The sequence below is a fragment of the Suricata suricatta genome, chromosome 11 (assembly GCF_006229205.1).
Source record: "Suricata suricatta isolate VVHF042 chromosome 11, meerkat_22Aug2017_6uvM2_HiC, whole genome shotgun sequence".
Taxonomy (NCBI): Eukaryota; Metazoa; Chordata; class Mammalia; order Carnivora; family Herpestidae; genus Suricata; species Suricata suricatta.
This window is the reverse complement of record NC_043710.1, coordinates 73,610,752-73,631,650: the sequence shown is the minus strand read 5'-3', so window position 1 is coordinate 73,631,650 and position 20,899 is coordinate 73,610,752. Positions and strand designations below refer to the sequence as shown.

The following is a 20,899-nucleotide window of genomic DNA, read 5'->3' as shown; positions in this document are numbered from 1 at the left end:
TACCTTTTCTGTTTATAAAACCCCTGACTGACCACGACAGAGCCAGGTGCTCAGACTCTTAAGATCACTCCCACCACACATGCTCCCTTGCTTCCAGAAAGGAAGCTAGTGCCCTGTCGCTCTGCTACCCTGAAACAGCCTATTGCCTCTGGCCCCTCACCTCTTCTGTTCTACCGCAAGCATTTCCGGTGCTGACACGTGGGGAGTCACCATGAAATCACTGCCTACAACAGTTCATCTTGCGGAAACGTTTCCTGACTGTGGCTCTCAGCATAAAGCCCTAAGAACGAAGGCAGCCACACACTCTAACATTCCCACTGTCCACCTGGGGAAATACCACCCACCTCTGAGTCCCAGGGCCAGAGCCACCCCCACTGTACCTACCGCAACCGTCTGACGCCCTGCATTACAGCAGGTGTTAGCTTAGGCAACTCTCCCCCTTTTGGACTGTAAGTTCCTCCAACGCAGGGCCTGTGTCTTCTTTATTATCTCCCTATGTAGACACAGTGCCTGGCATACACGGGTCGCTGCCGACCAGTGAGTCCGCAGTGGGGCAACAATTCTGTCCCTTCCCCTCTCCTTCCCTCCGGCAGTCATCTACCTTATGCAGCTTGTCGGCATTGTCGTAGTAACCCTGGAGCTCCTGGTGCAGCACGCGGTTCTCCTCGGTCAGGATCTCCACCATCTGCTGGGCTCGCTCCACGATGGCGAACGCGTCAGGCCCGAGCTGCTGGCTGGGGGAAGCGGCGGGCGGGGGCTGCGGGGCCGCCAGGGTCATGGGAAGCGCGAGCGCCATGGACACGGAGTGCAGCGGCCCCCCGGCGGAGGGGCTCTGGGAGGACATCGGGCTGTGCGGCTGCACTGTCGACGGGAAAGGGAGCTGGCAGGGGCGGCTGCAAGGGAAACGGACACCGGTCATCACACCCCAGAGAAACCGAGCGGGGGAGGCGGAAGTCGCAACAAGACGCGTCCTAGCGACTGGCCTGGGCTAGCAGGGGCCATCGGTGCATGTCTCTGTGCTGGCACGAGGAGGGCAGGTTGGGTCCTTCAGCCGCGGGCATTCAATACGTTCTCCCTCTGAATCAGCACTGGCTGGTCGTGGGGATACAAGGTCCCTGCTCTCATGAGGCTTACATGCTTGGGGACAGAAGCTGGTCAGCCAGGTATTGCAGAATAGTGTGACCGTGAGTGACCTCGTGGCTAGTTCGTCCTGAGAGGTCAGGAAGGGAGATGTGGGTGCTTGAGTTGAAGTCTGAATGACAGGACCTTGGGGAAAGGAGGAGGAAAAGGAGGATCCCAGGTATGGGAATCAGCTAGGGCACAGAGCCCAGGTCAGGATTCAGCATAGGCACCAACGAGAATGAGAGAGAGAGAGAGAGAGAGAGAGAGAGAGAGAGAGAGAGAGCGAGCAGATACGGAGCGCAGTCAGCAAAAGCAGTACCAACTATGACCAGAGCCATTGGAGCAAAGGGCCTTTGTAAGCCAAGGCCAGCCCTTGGTGTAGACCAAGGCCATGTAGAACTGCCCCACTAACTGGTCCATAGATGGGATGCAGAGTGGCAAGAATACATGAAGGGCACCCCCAAAGAGGCCTGAGTGTGGTCTAGGTGAGAACTGTCAAGTCTCACAGGGCAGCAGCAGTAGAGAAATCATGGATAGATTTGGGATATATCATGGACAGGGAGAGAGAAGGTGAGAAAATTTTTAAAATTATTCCTGGGGGTGCCTGGGTGGTTCAGTCGGTTAAGCATCTGGCTCTTGATTTCTGCTCATGTTATGATCGCATAGTTTGTGGGTTTGAGCTCCACGTCAGACTCCTGGCTGACAGCACGGAGCCTACTTGGGATTTTTTCTCTCCTTCTCTCTTGTACTCTCTTTCCCTCTTGTACTCTCACTCTCAACATAAATATTTAAAAAGTTACTCCTAGATCTGGGGCTTTACACAAATGGACAGGGGTACCATCCAATGAAATGGACAAGTCTTGGGGAAGAGACGAATCTTTTGTTTTGATTTGCCAGGGTGAGGAGGCTGGGGATCTTAGCCACATTATAAAGATGGCTCAAAGCTGGGCCACTAACTCCTCTATCTGAAACCTTGAGCTGCCCTCTGGCTTCACCCCCTAACAATTCCCTCCTTGCTATTCTGTTACCTGGCCCATAAGAACCATTGTATTTTCTCTCAGCCTGAGCCAACGGCTACAACCAACAACTTTGGCAGGTATAAGCACCCAAGACAGTCTTGGTGGCCAGTTCTCCAACCACAATTACTTTTGATCTGCAGACTGGGAAGGACAAGTTTTCTTGGTGGCCTCCCTAACTTTTAGGACTCCGTCTGGGAACTAGAGTGAGAAGAATCATCAGCAACCCTATGTCACCCACATTCTGTGTCACAGGGCAGAGTCCTCTGGAAATCCTGCTACTTCCAACCCTTGACACTTAGCCCCTGTCACCTCCCCTTACTCCTGGCCAGCCAGGGCCAAAGCCCCCATTTTCTCCAGAAGGTCACGTGACCTTCTCCTTTCCTCTTAAGTATACTTGCTGGAATGCTTTTGGGCCCTGTCAGGCCCTGTATGGCTTATTTTGTAAGCATATCTTGTAGTCAGAAGTCCTCTGAATGCCAACTCCTAGCACTTAAATGTCAAACTCTAGAAGAAAATTTGAGAAGGGTCACCTTAGCCCTCCCTACACAGATATGCAGACATCCATAGAGATGACCTCAGGAAAAATGCAACAGAGCCCAACAATGTGACCTACCATAGGCCTCGCTTTGGGAACAAACCCAGAGCTTATACCTAGGCTTGGAAGGGATCGCCCAACTAGGTTTCCAAATGGCTTCAGTCAGGAAGCCCCTTCCATTTCCTGTTGAAAGAGCTGGGATCTAAGTTCCCCAAGGCCTACTGGAGAACCATGGAGCTCAGTTCAGTTCTTTATTCCTTAAGTGGGCTCCACCTTCCGGCTATCATCAGAGTTCAGAAGGACTGCTGTCAGGGAGGAGATGTAAACCTTCCCTCCTCCCTCCCTCTCCATACCTGTTACATAGCTACCTGCCCATCTCTTGGGAAATAAAACGCTTCTGCGTTTTGATGAATTTGTGCCCCTTGCACACTGAAGTGTGTATATGACTATGTCATCCTGCGTGTATGAGGTCCAACTCCTTGGCAAGAATGGAAAGGCCCTGAGTGACATTCACAAGGCCCAGCTTCACCCAGATTACAAGAACTCCTAACAGGTATGAACCCCTCCAAAACCCCAGATCTGTGACTCAATAAAGCATTGCTGCAGGCTGGCTAAATCCTATAGTGCGCTTGTCATGGAAAGAGGTTGCCTGGGCAAGAGGCAAAACACCACACGCTCCACCTGCCTCAACTCAAAAGCATACGCTTGTTCCCAGCTCCAAGTACTCCCTTCACACTTCGTCCAAGGGAAGGGACAAATGCGGCATGTCTCCTTGGAGTGAGGTGGGTACAGAGGAGCCTGCAGCCTTGCTCTCTGAACCACGAGGCTTTCCTTTGACCCAGTCAGCTTTGGACTGGGGCTTCTAACTTTTAACATGTATTAAACTCTAGGATTTGGGACTCACTATGGCACTATGGTCAATGGTGGGCTTATCTTCTCATCTTTCCTCGAAATAAACAAAAAGTAAGTGCTTTCTGAATGCCAGCCTAAGTTATCCATGATGGTGGCCAGTTACCTAAGTGGCAATGCAGGAAAAAGGTGTTTGCCAAAGTTAAGCGACAGAAAAAACTTACTTTTTCAAAATGGGAACTCTGCACCTAAAGAGAACATTGGCCTCATAAATAACTCAGTTACACTTTCAATAAACAACACATTACAATGGATGATGTGCGTGCAGGTCAGCAAACTTATATTGCTTGCCTCCACTACTCAGCCAACAGGTTGGTGAGCTCAAAGATCTGTACAAGGCAGATGTGGGCTTCATGTAAATGAGGGGAACAAGTGTTGGGACAGAACAGGAAAATTTCACATGCGATCATACCAGAAACGACCTATCCTTAGCTTACAAAGATAATGCTGTTGATTGGCCATGACCCTAGCAATGGGGACATAGAGAAAAGGGAAAAAGACAAGATGGGGACCAACAGTTATGGAGAAACACCTGCGAACAGAATGCTATGCTGTGGCGATCTATTTGTGAGCCTACTTCCCGTGCAGGCTGTGAAGTCAGAGAGCTAGCTTATTTGACATCGTGTGTCTTGATTTCCTGGGACAATGCACAACTTAGCTCAGTGCTAAAGGACTTAAGGAGTTAATAATATGTATGAAGCCCGGCACAAAGTAAGCACTGGCCAAATAGTTTGCTATAATTACCATTACTATTATCACCTGAATCCCACAGCCGCTAATACAAATCCCAGCACTGAGCATGGTATGCATAAGTCCCAATAATTTTTTTCTGTGATAGTTAACACTTATGGAGCATTTTTTGCATTTATAACTACTTATAAAATAGGTATCGATGTCAGACTACCTAGATGGTAAAATCAAAGCGCAGGATGGCGACTTACAAAATATAACAGAGATAGTAGGAATATAAAGGAGATCCATGCCCAAGCTTTTTGTTTCCAGAGCCCATGAATTCGCTATTTCCCTATACTGGTGAGAGTGGGAGGGAAGGCAGCCACCCTTTGGTTCTTTGCTCCCGGGTTCCTGTGGCCCTGTTGGAGCAACCACACTGTAGGGTGTCCATGATTCACACTCTAACACAAAAGCATCAGTGTCTGCAGGCTTGAGCAGCCTCGGGGAAGCAGGAAAGCTGGAAATCTGCCTCTGAGTTGTTCTCTTGGACTGTTACTTACATTCAACATAATTAGCTTTCACGGGCTAATGTTCTGGCTGCAGAGAGTATTCAAGTAGCACTTACTGGGGGTTCTATGCTATCTGGGAGGCACCACGTTTCATCACCTTACTTAATGCTCACAGAAACTGAGGCAGGTACCACCAACAGGTCCCACTCCTTTCTGAAGGAATGCAACGGGCCTTGGAACACTACAGAAAGTGACCTTTTTCTATCCGCCACCAAACTGACCAGTTAAATATGTGTGAGCAAAGCTAAAAAAGCCTCTTCTCCACAAGTCCACAACAATATATTAAAAAAGAAAAAAAAAAAGAATCGTAGCATTTAAAGAGTCACATCGTGACAAAATAGAGGTCATATAGGGAAGCCTTGTAGAATGGTCCACCATCATCGATGACTCTGGACCATGCTGCACGTAGCCTGACCCCATAATTTGCACCCATTTCTTTCCTCCAAACTTACAACCTGCCTAAATCACAATCCTGACAACTTACAATCACTGGATTACATCATGTCTTTTGTTCTCCTGAATTTTTATTTACATGCAATATTATTTTCTTTTTCATACATGAGTCTTTTCTCCCAAATTTTTAGCGTGCATGTTTTCTGGGGGTGGAAAATTATGACTTTTATGAAGTTGGTACTCTATACATTTGTATCAACCGATTTGGTCCCCAGGCCCAGGAGCAAGCTGGGAGACCATGTATGTTTCAGGCTGTTTTCAAATAATGGCCGACCCTTCAACATTACATTATTAAAGGAGAGACCTCTGGTGTTTAGACTGGTTCTGGATAATTGGTTCTGGATAGAATCTCAAATCACGAGACTGCCAATATAATAAGTAACACGGCTCTGTGTCACTGCCCTCCTTACGTAGTTGGGGGTCACAAAATGCAGTTCAAAACGGGAGTGACAAAGTTATTTGGATTGGGGAAACAAGGTCTTTGGTGACATCTAACCCACAGTCCCATTTGTTCCTCTGTGCACACTGCAAGGCTTCACAGACCAGTTTATTTAAACTTCGTATTTACATTACACCTGTATGTAAATGCACCACATTAGCATTTTACATCAACTGCATCACTTAATTCTTACAATCTCAGGCATTCACTGATCTCATGCCATACATGATCCTACTGTTAAAGTATGCAAACTTCAGGATTCACAAAGCAGGGACTCAAGTCCATTGCAAAGCATAAAAAACGGGCTTTGACCCCAGGGTCTTGAAATCACCCTCCTTGTGCTACACCAAGGCTAACTCCCACGTTAGTACAAGAGAGCACTGCTCCTTAGTGTGGGGTATCCTTGGCTGCTTCTGCTTCTTCCTAACCATGTACCCATGGAAAAGCTTTTAACTTCCTCACCTTTAAATAATGATGACAATATCCACCTCACAGGGTGGTTGTGAGAATTAAGTGAGATAAGAACACAAAGCATTGTACACAGTGTCTATCTTTAGGGAAGTACTTAATACCTGTTAGCCTCTGTTGTTATCACACACTGCCAATAGGTGTTGGGAGAAAGGCGAGAAGTACCACCCTTGAGTGTCCCTTCCTCTTCAAACACCATGGTCCCTAATCCCCAAGCTCAGTAAGGGATCAAAGCACACTCCAGCCCCACAGAATCTCCCACTTTTAAGCAGCTTTCCTGCAGTGGGATGCAGAACGAGAGCATGGTGTCAAGGTGGAGTCTGGATGCGTCAGGGCATTTTCCCTCGGACACAGAGTCTTACATCCTTCTGGACTGGTGCGGTCCCAAGCAGGAGCCAGGAGCTACTGGGCTACCAAACACCTGAAATGAGGCGAGTCTGAATTGAAATGTGCAGGAAGGGTAGAACATGCATCAAAATCTGAGGACTTAGGACAAGAAATGTAAAACAGCTCATTAACAGTTTTTTAAATGTTGATTGCCTCTTGAAATGACAATAGTTTTAGCTAACTAAAACATGTTTCTAAAGATAGGTTTTTAATGGGTTAACTAAACTAGGTCTGAAAACTAATTTTACTTGTTTTCTTTCAACTTTTAAAAAATGTGGCTGCTAGAACATTTCTAAGTAGACATGTGTGGTTCACACTACTTCTGTTGGACAGCACTGCTGAAGACCATGCTACCCCTACACCGAAAGGCCTCATTTTAGAGATAATTCCAGAATTCAGTGACTGTCAGAGCAATTCGTGCCAACAGACCAGCCTCTCTGCTGCCCCCATGTCCCCAGGCGGCAAGGGTGAGCAGCAAGCTATATTCATATATGAAACTATACATTCATCTGCAATTAGGTCACCCTGTGGACATTTAACAAATCTGGACTGTGTGATGGACAAAAAATTTTTCAAAATGTGATATGAAAATAAATATCAGTGGATAAATGGATGGAGGATGTGATCAATGAATTCAAAAGAGAAAATGCAGGTAGCTAAATACATTTTCCAAAGCAAAGTTATTAATAGAAAAATAAAATCAAAACTTTTTCAGGTTATTGACATTAACTATTCAGTTCAACAAGTTTTAACTTAGTCCCTAAGAAAGGATTTTTTTTAATTCTCAAGATATGACACATATTCAAATTTTACCTAGTATGTGTAGAAAAACAGGGTGCAGAAAAATGACTAGAAGAAATTATAACAAAGGGTCAGAGTGGCTAATGCTAGGTAATGAGATTTTTTTTCTTGTCCTATTTTTCTTTATATAATTTCTACAATGAACACGTATGGCTACTTTTTAAAAAAATTCATTGTCTAAGTACATGTACATGTACACTATTAAAAAATTCAAAAATAAAGATAAGCCAAAAAATCTGCACTGCCATTTTAATAATTAGAGAAAGTAAACAAAATGAGATAAAGGAATTAAAAAAGTGAGATGAAATAATTAAGGGCTTCTTGGCTCACGGTGAAGAGATTCAAATTTTAAGACTTCTCCTTCAGCAAAAATACCTATTTCCAACCTAATACTATTTTCTTATAATTTTCTGACCCTTAAAGCAACACAGTAAACAGAGGGTTTAACAATGGCTAGTCTGGATAATGGGAATGCAGATAATTTCCATTTTCCATCTTTTTTTTTTTTTTTGGCAGAGAAAATCACTTAGTTTTAGAAAACATCAACCTTAACAAGTTGCAGATAAGGAAACTGAGACTCGGAGAACTTAACCCAATTGACTGCAAAACAGAAGAGCCATAACTCAAAACCCCTCAAATCTTCTCTCAAACCCACAGCCTCCCCGCCAAACCTAGTGGCTATGCAGACACCAGTAAGACTCAAGTCTTGTGCAAACTAAGATCAGACTTATTTCTATGCAGGATGGATATAGGCAATCCTCTTGATAGAAGAAATCACTTGTTTAATGCATCATACCTGGAATTGTGTCAGGTTTCCTGAGAAAGTAACCTGAACGTGACCCTAGCCTTTGAAATTCCCACACTGCAGAGTCGTTTCTCAGAATAAACAGCATTTTACCTGGCTCATCCAGCCATAATCCAGCTTAAAAACCGTAGAAACCCCTAAATTCTAATGCTGGTATTCAAAACACACATTTAGCTGGTGGAATTTAAATAAGGCTCCACAGGCTCATTTTTGTTAAGGGCAATGCATAGTTTTTAATCCAACAACTCTGGATCTGGCTTACCTTTTGTCCTACATAGCAATTCATTTTCATGACTGGATGAACCGCAAATCGCCACTTTGGAAACACACATACTCTGAAAATTCTCCTTCTTCTTCTTCGAGGCATTTCTGATTCAAAGATGGGGCCATCAAACTTTCTTTCTTACAATACGGCATATTCCAAACCTCAAGGCCACCAAGTAAACCCTGCCCTTGAGCATGAATCTTTGCACCTCCTTGGGTTTTAAACTGCCCTATGGCTGCACAGTTGGATGGACATGAATTTCTTGGGGAGTGGTGTTCTCTCTCTTTCATATGCTACATGCGCTCCTTGGCTGTGTCCCCTCTTGCTCCCTCCCTCTTCCCCGCACCCTCATTTGGCACATTCCCAGAGAATGTCATCTATCCTAAATAGAACCAACCCTGGAGGTTTCTTGGGGGATGTGGGGGGGAAGAGCACAGTGCACTTTTTAAGGAAAACATGAGCAGTTTAGGACATTAGTTACGCCCACATGTTCCCTCCCTGACTGCAGAAAATGGCAAGTCCCTGCCCTGCTGGGAAGAGGGTGGTGGAGATGACTGGGTCTGGGAAGAAGCGAGCAAGCTTCTCTGTGCAAGGAAGTCCACAGGACCTCTTGCTTCATCGTCTCTATCAGCTTCGAACAGAGGGCTGGGTCAAACACCACCAATTCATGTCTTTATAAAGTATTCACCTACATGCTAAAAATCAAATTAATATTCACAGATGAATAAAATATTAATAGACAGTCACTACTCTTTTCTCTGCTCCTAGGAAGCTAGCAAATCAAACCCCCTATGCTGACCAGGCGAATCAGCCAAGATACAGGACTTGGCAATGGACAGTTAGTCTTTTTCCAAACTGATACTGCCTGAACCATAAAAGTTAGTCATTAAAATAGTACTTCTCTTCCATAACTGAAGCAGTCTGCTACAAACAGGCTAAGGCAGACAAACAACCCTGCCTTGGTCCCTACATCCAATTGAAAGTACGCCAGAAGCCAGCTGTGGCTCACAGCTCCAGCTGTCGGCAAGCCTGCGTTTGCTCCCAGGCCTTCTAAGATATCTGGACACAAAGAGCACATCTGGAGACCTTTCCTCCTAGAGGCTGGAACGTATCATCGTATTCTGGTCCTCCTGAAGAAAACAGAGGTGGGCAGAGCAAAGGCTGGGCATTGGGTGTGATATATAAATCTGATTAGAAATTCACCAGAGGAGTCCTACCAAATAAAAACCGTATTTTTGCCTCTACTGCAACATACAGCCGGGGTGACCGAGGGTTCACTTTCTGGGAGCTGCGGTGCGTGGCAGAGAAACCCAGGTTTTGCACACTGGCTCCTGCACTTCAAACTGGTGCCTATGACTATGTGAACTCTAAGCCTGAGTGTTTGCCATGCACATCATGGATCCCTGGACCATATGCCAGGGACAGTGACAGCACCCACCCCTTAGAACTGCAGGACAGACTGAGGATGAGGTAACCTACACGGCATGCCCGGCATAGAGTTTTAGAAACTGGAAAATCAGGGCAAGCGTTAGAGAAAACAGGTTGTAGTTTGCTCTGAATCCATCATAATATATAGATATAGGAACAAAAAACATAGCTAAATTTCAAGATCAAATCAATCCAACTAGTAAAATAATCCCCCAATAACCTAGCTTATAATTGCAAATTAAAATAATTAATGCTATCTGCCTCTTAAATTAGCAAAGTTTTTGTGACCATAGTGACTAATGTTGGCCAAAGGGCAGTGACACAGGCACTGTCATGTTTTTACAAAGTATCTAGTATCTAGTATCACAAGTCATTAAAGGCTCGCTACAATGCACCCAATAATTTCATCTCTAAACAATGATTCCTAAAGAAGTAAAGCAGAAGTTCAGAGACCCCCTCCAGAAAACAAACCCCAGACTTGTGCTGGGATGAGAATGGAAATGGTTAGCCATCCACTGAGCTGAGGAAAGGAGGGACCCTGGGCTCCAAAGACTCTTTAAATAGACTTTCAGTTGGTCCTTCTGTTTTTATCTCCATCTTCATGTCTTTTCAGAAATACTATCAATTCTTTTTTTTAAGTTTTATTTATTTTGAGAGAGAGAGAGAGAATGAATGAATGAGCAGGAGAGGGACTGAGAGAGAAGGAGAGAGAGAATCCCAAGCAGGCTACCTTCTGTCACTGCATAGCCTGACTGGGGGCTCAATCCCACAATAGTGAGATCATGACCTGAGCAGAAATCAAGAGTTTGTCACTCAACTGCCTGAGTCACCCAGGCACCCTGAAATACTACCAATTCTTAAATGTTTGGAGTCTTCTCCAGAACAGGCAGGCTGCCTCTCAGCCCCTTCCATTGTGCTTTCAGGAAGCCACCCTCCCAGACCCAGCGTTAGGGTTGGGGTCAAGGCCAAGGTCAGGGGTAGAGCCAGTGTGAGGGGTAGGGTATGTGCCTGGCACCCTGCAGCCCAGAAACCCCTCGAGAGGGCCAGGGCTCGTTTCAGGGTCAGGATTAGTGTTAGGGTCAGAGGTTAGGGGTTAGGAACCAGGGCATGGAAAATTTGATATGCATGATGATGTTCATTACATTACTTGTAGAAAAAATGATGTAAATTATATACTCTATAAAACATCACACAGCAATAAAAAGGATGGTTATGGAAACAATTACACGTTGTAAAAAGAATGTGATACAATACTACCTTAAAAAAGCTATGACACTAAACTGAATATAATTATGATTATAACATGTGAAAAAATGAATGTGTATAGGAAAAATATTAACAGTGATTATAGTAAGAAAATGGGTTATTTTGAGTAATTTTTTGGCATCTTTGGTTTCAACTTTTGGAAATATGGACAGATTTCTCTGGAAAGCAAACACGCATTTGACTAATGTACTCCAAGCGCTCTGACAGAGGTCTGCTCACCCACCAGCACCCACTCACCCATTCACTTCCATCCACAGTGCATGTTCTGTTTCTACCAAGTGAGTCAGAATGAACACCCAAATGCTTGCCTTTTTTTTTTTTTTTTTTACCACAATTCTACATAGAACAGCTATCCAATTCTCACCGTGTTCTTTTTTATATCCATCCATTTCCACTTCTGGGTTGAAAGGTAAGGAAGATGGAGCAAGAGCAAAACCAGAGCCTTCATCCATGGCTGGCTCTTGTTCCCTAAAGGTCCCCCCAGCCACTTCAGCAGGGCCTCAGTCTCCCCATCTCCGCCAGCCTCACCCACGACAAGGGCCAAGGTGGTACAAGTCAAGGAGGCTTTGACTGATGATCGGCTCTCATGGGGTTTCCCACCAGGGAGACTAACGTAAACTACCACACATCTTTGTCTTTAGCAGATCAGGGCAGGTGAATTTATAAGCTATGGTGAGTTAATATTATGAAGGCAAGAACTCCAAGTGCACACTCCTCTTATCATAAGCTCTACACTCTGGTCTCACTTGTCTTGTGGGCCTTTCCAGCTCTAGACAAAAATTCAGTGAAGTCTGAACAATGTAAAGGGTTGGACAAAACCACTGAATGAATCTTCACTGCATACTGAGCCCTGTTTTTGCATCACAAGACAAGGAGGTGGACTCCATGATCTCACTCAGTGGCCTTTCCTTCATGTCCAGGAGTCTATGATGTATTAACCCATCAGGCTTCTGAAACCATCACCATAAATGACAGATAACCCTTTAAGCACAAGAGAATGTATCCATGAAATTAAAAGGAGCCCTGCTCATCTCTTGGGTCAAAGAAAACTTGACAATCACTCTATGCTGAGTTTCAGATCCAACTCTTTTAAGTTCAGACCACGTTGGATGTGTCTGAAGCAGGGCTGGTGTGGATACAACTTTGTTTACTCTGTCAGCCCAAGGCTGCGCCGCGGGAGACATGCTGGCTAGCCATGGCCGGGCTCACAAAGGGGCCTTGTAGCTCTGGGGCCAAGCCTCAATGGCCTGTCTGTTACGTCCCCTGGGCCATTTTGATGTGCCATGTCAATCCAGCTGCCAAGACTGGCAATTGGCTCAAATCCCTCATATATTTCTTCTTCTTTTTGATGTCATAACTTTGAGACAAATGACACTTTCCACAAATAACTGGGTAGCTCTCCTGTTGGCACATCCCTCCTCCCTTTCCCATATCTCCCCACTTCATATCACACATACTGCCAAGTGACGAAAAGCGAAATGACCCATTTACGTGCTGCTGTAAAGCCAAAGAGAAGAAGTAGACTTCATGTGTGGATATTCCCACCTTCTACCCAGCTCTAGAGGCTGAGTTAAATGTTTAGGAAAAACTGAAATATCATAAACCAAACTCTGATATGATCCAGCAATAAACATCACAGACTACTTTACACAAGTCTCTGGAATCACTGTGGCACCAATACCAGAGATATGAAGACTTTTTCCCCCCTTCTTCAAACCTGAGGGTTTTAAAGTTTAAATGTCTCCTGTGGCTTAAGGAACTATAAAAGGGAGTATAAAAGAGTACATATTAAAGAGACAAGAGCCCCGTGGGCCCCATCTTGGATTCCTCAGTGGGATCAGGCTGTGCCCCCTTTAGGAAGAATGAGTTCTGCAGCCTAAAAGGTAGTATACTGCTCCCAGGCTGGCATTCCCGGTCCAATGCATGGAAATGCGTCAGCATCTGGGAAGAAAAGGGTAGGTCAGTCAGCTCTCTCCCTGCCAGGGCCCAGTCACACCCTTTACAGAAGACGTAGAGCCAAGGTATGCCCAGCACATAATGGCTGGGGTCGCACAGGGAAAACTCAACTCATCTTATTTAGAAACAGATAAATAAGGCCTTCTGTGAGAATGAAGGTATAACCAAGAACAGGCAGTGGCCCCTGGCCTGCTCGTCTCACACTCCACGCTCTCCCCCAAGAAGCTCGGCAACACTGAAATGCGGGGAGCTCCCAAATTTGTATCTTCAGACCCAATTTCTCCCTTGAGAGCTTGATTTCCAATTGCCCTGAGATTCCTCAACTTCCATACCTGATCAGTCATTAAATCCCGTCAATTCTACTCCCGTGCCTCTCCCAGGATAGAACATTCACCTAAACCTCTGGCCTCAAAACTTGGGCCGTCCTCTCCAATTCCTCGCTGGACTACTGACATTGTTCCTGAAGGTCCTCATGGCGCCCGGTCCTGCACCTCTGCTTCATCACCCTTCACCACCCCTGAGGTCAGGCTAATAAACATCATCAACATCTTGACTTGAAAATACTGCCTTTCCCAATTGCTTATGGCTAGCTTCCAAATTCCAGAGTAGGACTCCCAAAGCCCTCCACCGGTTGGTCTCTGCTCCCTGTCCTAACACGCCTCTGCCACTGCTGGCCACACCCTGACCCACCAGCGGCACTGAAGCTCATTCTAGATGAACTGGCGGCATGCCCCCTGCGCAGTGCGCCCCCTACACCATGCACCCTGCTGCCTCATCTCTTTGTAAATTTTCCCCACAGCTCCTACTCGTCCTCCATGACCCTACTTGGAGGTCACCCCCCTCTGTGGGGCTCTACTGCAGTCCCTCCAGCTGTGAGTCATACTATCTCTCTGGTTCTGAGCACACAGCACGCTGCATGGCAGTGATGGGCTCAGGAGCCTACTCCCCTGGGGCAGTGTCCGAAGATCCTGGAGGGCAGGAGCCTTTGTCTATCTCTGAACTTGGTACAAGGCTGCACAGAGCATACACTCAGCAAGTGCTGCTGAATCCACCGGGTCATTGGAAAGGGATTAGAATTAGCACAACAGAGGGGAGAGATTTTGACGGTCGGGATGTGAGCTTAGATGTGGCCTATGGAAATGTAGGAATCTCTCCAGGTTTTAGTTTCTCATATGTTCAACATGGGAGGGGAGACTATATGGCCTCTTTAACTGCTCGGTTCTAGCGTTCAGATTACATTTTCCTTTCCAATCTACAATGAAGAAAGGCTCTTAATGGTAATAACATGCTCCAGGAGTTTGGACGCTCTCCACAAAGCCAGCCAGGAAAATTGCTGCCTTGCCTGGCCACTCAGCACAGCTCCCCAGGGCAGCCAACAATGGAGGCTCCTCCCCTAAACTCAGAAACCCCCAGTTGCTTTCTGTTACATTTGGAGAAAATCCCCAATTGCTCTCTGTTCTGTATGACTCTATGTATTTTGGCCAAGAAGTGGCTTATTAAATACTATGCTCGAGAAAAAAAAAAATGGCAAAAACCCAACATGCCTTGAAAATAACAAGCACTAAAAACACGATTGTCTGAATTCTGACATGCCAGGCTAAAACCTCTGGGCTTGAAGGATAATCACCTCGTGACCCCGTACTCCGGGGGTGGCTGGTACCTCAGCACGGCCACCTCTGTTCTTGCGGGCTGAGGAGCAGGGTACGGCTTGACCATCTCATGGAGCATCCCCGGGTGCTGGTCACTGTAAAAAAGTCCATGCTCCTGGGTCTTGCTCACCGGGGACATCATCTGCTTGGTCTTGTAGGGGTATTCGGGTGGAGGACCCCGGGGGTCCAGCGCTTTGCCTGCGGGCTGGGCGGGGGAGGGGCCCCCTCCCGCCTTGAACCCCTTTCCACTCCCTGAGCCAGGAAGGTGCTGCTTAGCTCCGGTCCTCTCCAGGGACAGCTGCATGATTCTCTCACTGAGTGAACGGACGTGGCCCTGCTTAAGCTCTTTGAGCGCCTCGTCCTTATGCGCCTGTCCACTGTTGGCGCGGTTCACCGTGGGCCTCCCCTCAGTCCGGGCCTTCTGACTGGTGCCCCCAGCCATGTAGTAGCCATGGCCGACAGCCCCCTGCTGCTGCTGCTGCTGCTGCTGCTGCTGCTGCCCTCTGAAGAACTGGGACTGGGCCTTGGCCTCCTCATAAGTGGGCAGCTCCTCATTGTTCTGCTGAGGCTGCGTGGACCGCACCTGTTTCTCCATCACCGCGTTGTCCACCTGGTGTTCTTGACCCTGCGGTTCCTGGCGTGCCGACTGGTAGACCATTTGTGGGTCTTCTTGGGTGAGGTTTTCCGTGGAAGAAAAGTTGTTTGTAGGGTGGGCTGGTCCTGCACTCCCTGTGGCCTGGTGCTGAATGGCCAGCAAGTTCATGTTCTCGGTCGGGGTACCATACCGCAGTTGTTCCTGGATCAGCCGCTGCAATACTGTTCCAGCTGCCGCATCCTCGGAACCTCTCATTTCCACCTCTGAGATCCTCAGGAAGTTCGGGGAGTGGAAGTTACACAGAGGATCCTCAACTGAAAGATAAAGGTGCGGAAAAAGGAATCAGGATGTTCCACAGGAATACAGGCCTATTCATGCATGGTGAATAATGAACATTCAAGCTACAGGAGCATTTAAAGACAAAATTGCAAACACATCACCACCTCGATTTACCCTGCAGCTTCTCAGGAAGTGTTTCTCCAATTCAAAGCGTCTCTACTATGCTCCACGGTCTGGCTTCCTGCTTCTTCCTGGACCTTGCTCTGGCCATCTCCCTCCCCTTCGCTTAAACTCCCCACTGGCCCCTTCCCTTCCTCATATAAACATGCCAAGTCTTTCCCATCTTAAAAAATAAATGCAAGCAAAAACCAAGATCAAACAAAAAGGAATCCCCTTTTCTTGGTCCTACCCAGGACCCCTAATTGCCACCATGTATCTCTCCTCTCCTTCTCTTCTGACTGTCCTCAGTGAGCAATCTGCACTTGCAGTCTCCACTTTCCAGATGCCCCATTCAATGTCCTCCCTACTGCTCTGATTAGCCATGAAGCCCAATGAGAATTTTCCACCTCCCATATTACACACCTTGCCTCTCTGAAGCATTCTGCATGTTGATCATCTGCTTTTTGAAATGCTCTTCTAATTCAGCATCCAGGTCTCCCGCACCCAGTACTCACCCTGGTTCCAGCTCCTGCCTCTCAATGCACTTCTCTGACTCCCTTTTTCTACTTGCTCCTTAAATCTGGTGTTTCCCACAGCTCTGCCCTGTGTGCCCTTGGCCATCACTCAACAGAATTTCCTGGGTCATCACACCTGCCACTCATCTTCAACCACTGACTCAGGACCCACATCTACAACCACTAGCAGATGATCTGTTAGTTCTGCAAACTCAACATTTCTTCCTCACCCTCAACCTCACCCCCACCAAACCCCATATCCCTGCCTCATCTACTTGCCAAGCCAGAAACCTGACAGTTTTCCAAAATTCCTTCCTTTTCCCCTATCCCCAACATCCAGCGTCCGCCCGTCAATTCTACCTCCTAAATGGTTCTCCCAACCTTCTTCATTCCCATCCCAATCCCCAAGTTTATTATTAATAACCACAATATAATCCCAAGAACCATTTTAAAAGTGTGTATGATGTATCATGTATTGTACTAAATTCTCTCCATACGTTATTTTGTTTATGAGACAGATTAATTTCCCCTCCCTTACAGATGAGGAGGGAGGTTCAGAGAAGGCAAATGACAGAGAGATTGCAGACGTAGGAAAACCAAGAACCAAGTCCTGACTCATTCTACAACAAAATCTGTGTTCATTCCACAACACTGCAAAGCCCTTGGTATCTCATATGCAGGCAATTCCAGCAGCCTCCTTATCTATTTCTCTGATACTCGCCTCATTCCCACCTCCAAACCCACCCCCTTAGACCTCAACCTATCTTCCACATTACCCTGAAAGACGGTTTAAATAGGAAAACCTAATTGTATTGCTTCCCTGCACAAGATTCCTCAGCAGTTAATTACAAGATGAAACTGACATTCTACCCGGGATGCAGCAGGTACTGCCTTACCTCTCCCACAACAGTGCAGGCTGCCACCACCGCCTCCCCTCGCCGGCAACCCCTTGGCATTTAAGCTCCAGCAACACCTAAGCCATACAGTTGCCAGACACGCCAGTTCTCTCCTGTCTCTAGGCCTTTACTCACATTCTTCCCTCTCTCTAGAAAGGTGTACCTCACCATGTCTTGGGAAAGTCCGGGACCTGCTGCAAGTGATAGCTTCACAGCTGCCTCTGAGTCAAACGTGTCCTTCTGTAGCCCAGCAGGCTTGAGCCTCCTTCTCCTAGGTCCCCCCTCCATTTGTCTATATCACCATTAGAGCAATTATCACAGTAGATGGCAAAGACTTATTTACACAAGACTCGCAGCTTCTTCAAGGCAAGGATCATGCTGCCGCATCTGGGTCTCCCTAGTCCACAACCCAGTGTCTGCATGTAAGGGGGAGCAAACATTGAACCAGGCAAAGAATACTTAGATGAATGCCAGGAAATATAAAACGTATCCATTTTGCAACAATACTAATAAGCAGTGTGTTGAGGAAATTACATAGCACGAGGATAGTAAAAATTCTAGCTCTTACTCCCAGCAATCACTTATTCTCTCTGAGCTCAGTCTCATCTGCAAATGGATAAAACAGAACTAGACCATCTCCAAACAGCCTCAGTCCTAAAATTCCATGCAACGATGGCTCCGTGCTTCTATATGTACAGAGAACACATCATCTCCCCCCAAAACATCTTTCTTCCCCAGGATTGCCTTTTTGTTTTGTGTTTTTCTTTTCCCAAGTGGCATCTTTATCATATATGAGTCAGCCAGATAGGAATTTCAGATGAACTTTTGGCCCTTTGTCTCCTTTTCTTCCCACATTTGATCAACTGCCAAGCTGGTTTTTCTCAGTCCACAGTGAAATGAGAAAAAATAAATGTGGTGGGATATACTTACGAAATATATAGATTTATGTACACTCACACATATACACATGCATACACATAGACATATGCCATTGGTTTTGTGCCTTTTTTTGGCATGGCCTATCAAGGGTCACACCATTTTCTTGGTATTAAAATATGAGAAAAGGTGATACTAGATGACATTTTTAGTGTCTCTGTGACAGCAAAAGACTGCAACCCTAACTTCTAAGCCTTCTACCACATCCAGGGTCTGGGCTCTCCTTACCACTTGCCTAGACATCCTGAGTAATCAGTCTCCTAACGTCACTTGTCTCTGGTATCTTCCTACAATACTTTATCTGTTAATATTCACTTGCTGTATGTCCAGTGCCTAAAATATAACACTGATACACAGAAGGCATTCAGAAAATACTGGCCCAGCATATTCAAGAACTTTACAGACTGGTTTCCGAAGCTCAGCTCCGATCATATCACTCTGCTTCTCCCCGCCCCAAGCCCCAAACCACACCACTGAGACCTCAGGCAAGTGATGTGGCTTCTCTGAACCTCTCTCTGTAAAACGGGCAGCCTTCATATCTGCTTCATAAGACTACATGTGCAGTAAATGCAAACTTACTCCCTACCTTCAGAGAATGTATACTGTAACTGAGACATAAAACTCAACAATAAAAAATAAAAAAGGTAGAGAGAACACACTCTTTACCCTCAGAATAACTGCTCTGACATGTGAAAGCAAATTCAAATAAAAATGAACCCCATGAATAACTTGAATATCAATTTAAATAAAAATATATTTCCAAAAGAAAATGATTTTTTTGGTTGAATAATAAAAGGAAATGGATTTCATCAAGGATGAGAGCTACTGAATTCCCTTTTCATAAGCGCATTTGCCAAGAACCATGAGATCCTTCCCTACAGAGATTTTAAAGATTCCCTCCCAGTTTTACCAGTCTCAAAAGCCCTCAAAAATACGAAGTTTTCACAAAGGAGGTAGCTCCCTCCCTACTATAGTTTTGAATTTCTTCTGAGCTTCTGAATTATTTGCAAAAAAAAAAAAAAGAGAGAGAGAGAGAGATAAAAGTGAAAGCAGAGAAGGAAAAAAGATTCTGGGAAAGAGTACAAAAAACATATTTAGGAATTGGAGAAAACTTAGGGAGTAAATGGAGTAATTCTCAAGTTCCTACATCAGAACTCTGCTGAGAGTCATATGTTATAATAAAACAGTCTATTGACACCATCACAAAAACAGTAAAAATAAGGCACCTACCAATAAAGAGACAATAATACAACTGGCTGATTCGTAAAGCAAGGATAGAGAAAAAAAATACGTAAAAGGGCCAAAAACCAGAAACATATGATCAGTCATCTTGCTTTTCCAAACCAAATGCCAGTAAAAGGACTTACCAACTTTTTCCCTGATGCCACCGTTTGCCTCCACCGTCAAAGCAGATGCTTCGCGCCTCCCAGAATAGAGCTGGAAGTCTGGGAAGAAGTAGTTGGGGTCTTCTAGAATTGGGGTGGGACTACCGGAGCTGTAACAAACAGGAGAGGGTCCTGCGGAAGAAGCAAAGTGCCTGTTAGTGCCACTGAAGTCCTTTTCTCTCTCCTTCCGGTGTGACTCATGAGAGCCCATGAGGCATTTTCCCACATTCAACTCAGAGCCGTCTTTTTGATTCATAAAATTCCAGAGTTACCATTCAGAAGTATCACAAGTCTAGCCACCCACCAAAGTGGCCCAAGAGGTCAGAATAACAATTTTCAAGAGACACTGAGTGAAGTCATGATGCTTTCGCACAACCCAGTTCCAAGGGTGGCGGCAGCAACTCCAACAAAAATCAAGCCCTCTGCGGAACTGGGTGAGTCCCAAAGTTTGGGCTGGTCAAGGTGCAGGACAGAAAGGACTGAGGTGGGGAGGCCAGCAAAGGAAGTACTAAACGAAAAGAGCAGAATGCATAAAAGATGCAGAGAGGGGTTGGCCATTTTGCTAGACCATGCAAGAGTGCATCCCAGCCAGGACAGAGCACTCAGCTCAAGGTTTCTGGGGCTCCCTGTAGCAGTATGAGTCCAGGTCACAAGCTCTGGTCCGCTGCCAAGCCTGCCTTTCAGCTCTAGTTTATCTGCCTTACACACAAACCAGAGTGTGCTTCCTGTTCCAATTAAACATGACACAGTATTCAATCCTACAGGCACTGAACATGAGATACCACTACAATAACACTGATATGCACATACAACAGCGTGGGAACCCTGGGGCCCCAGCCCTCTTCCCTACCCCCACTGACTTCTCTGCCTGGGCACCACATTTCAGGCTCTTTTTAGCAAAAGTAGCTTAGTTATGGGGCGCCTAAGTGGCTCAGTTGGTTGATCATCCGACTCTTGATTTCAGCTCAGGTCATGATCCTGATCCAGTTTGAGCTGGATCCCCGCACTGTGCTCTGTGCTGACAGCTTGGAGCCTGCTTGAGATTCTCTCCCTCCCTCTCTCTGTGCTCCTCCTCTGATTGTGCATGATTGGTCTCTCTCTCACTCTCTCTCTCAAAATAACTTTAAAAAAATATAGCTTAGTTTACTCCAGGGGAAGAATCATGCTCTTCTTTTTAAATTAAAATCCTAGACCAAATGTAATTCCATTAGAACAAAAATGTTTTTCAGCTATAACTTCACACTAATTTGAAAGTAATTTGAAATTTCTTGCTAGGTTTTTTTTTTTTAATCTCCTCTTTTCTCACAAGGCCAAAGCTAGTAGTAACTAATTAATGAAGCCATAGATGGGGATTTAGTCATCATCTTCCTCAGTTTCTTCAACACCCAAAG

General features: G+C 45.8%; 1 protein-coding gene across 3 annotated transcripts in view; it reads right to left on the bottom strand.

The window, feature by feature from the left end:
* AMOTL1 (angiomotin like 1) overlaps nt 1–20,899 on the bottom strand; it is a 131,121-nt gene that overhangs the window by 50,145 nt on the left and 60,077 nt on the right. For all 3 annotated transcript variants that reach the window (XM_029956947.1, XM_029956946.1, XM_029956945.1), the window contains 3 exons: nt 19,491–19,640; nt 14,722–15,652; nt 602–893 (listed from right to left, as the gene is read on the bottom strand). In XM_029956947.1, the coding sequence (XP_029812807.1) occupies nt 602–893; nt 14,722–15,652; nt 19,491–19,640 (1,373 nt within the window). The remainder of the gene's footprint in view (nt 1–601; nt 894–14,721; nt 15,653–19,490; nt 19,641–20,899) is intronic.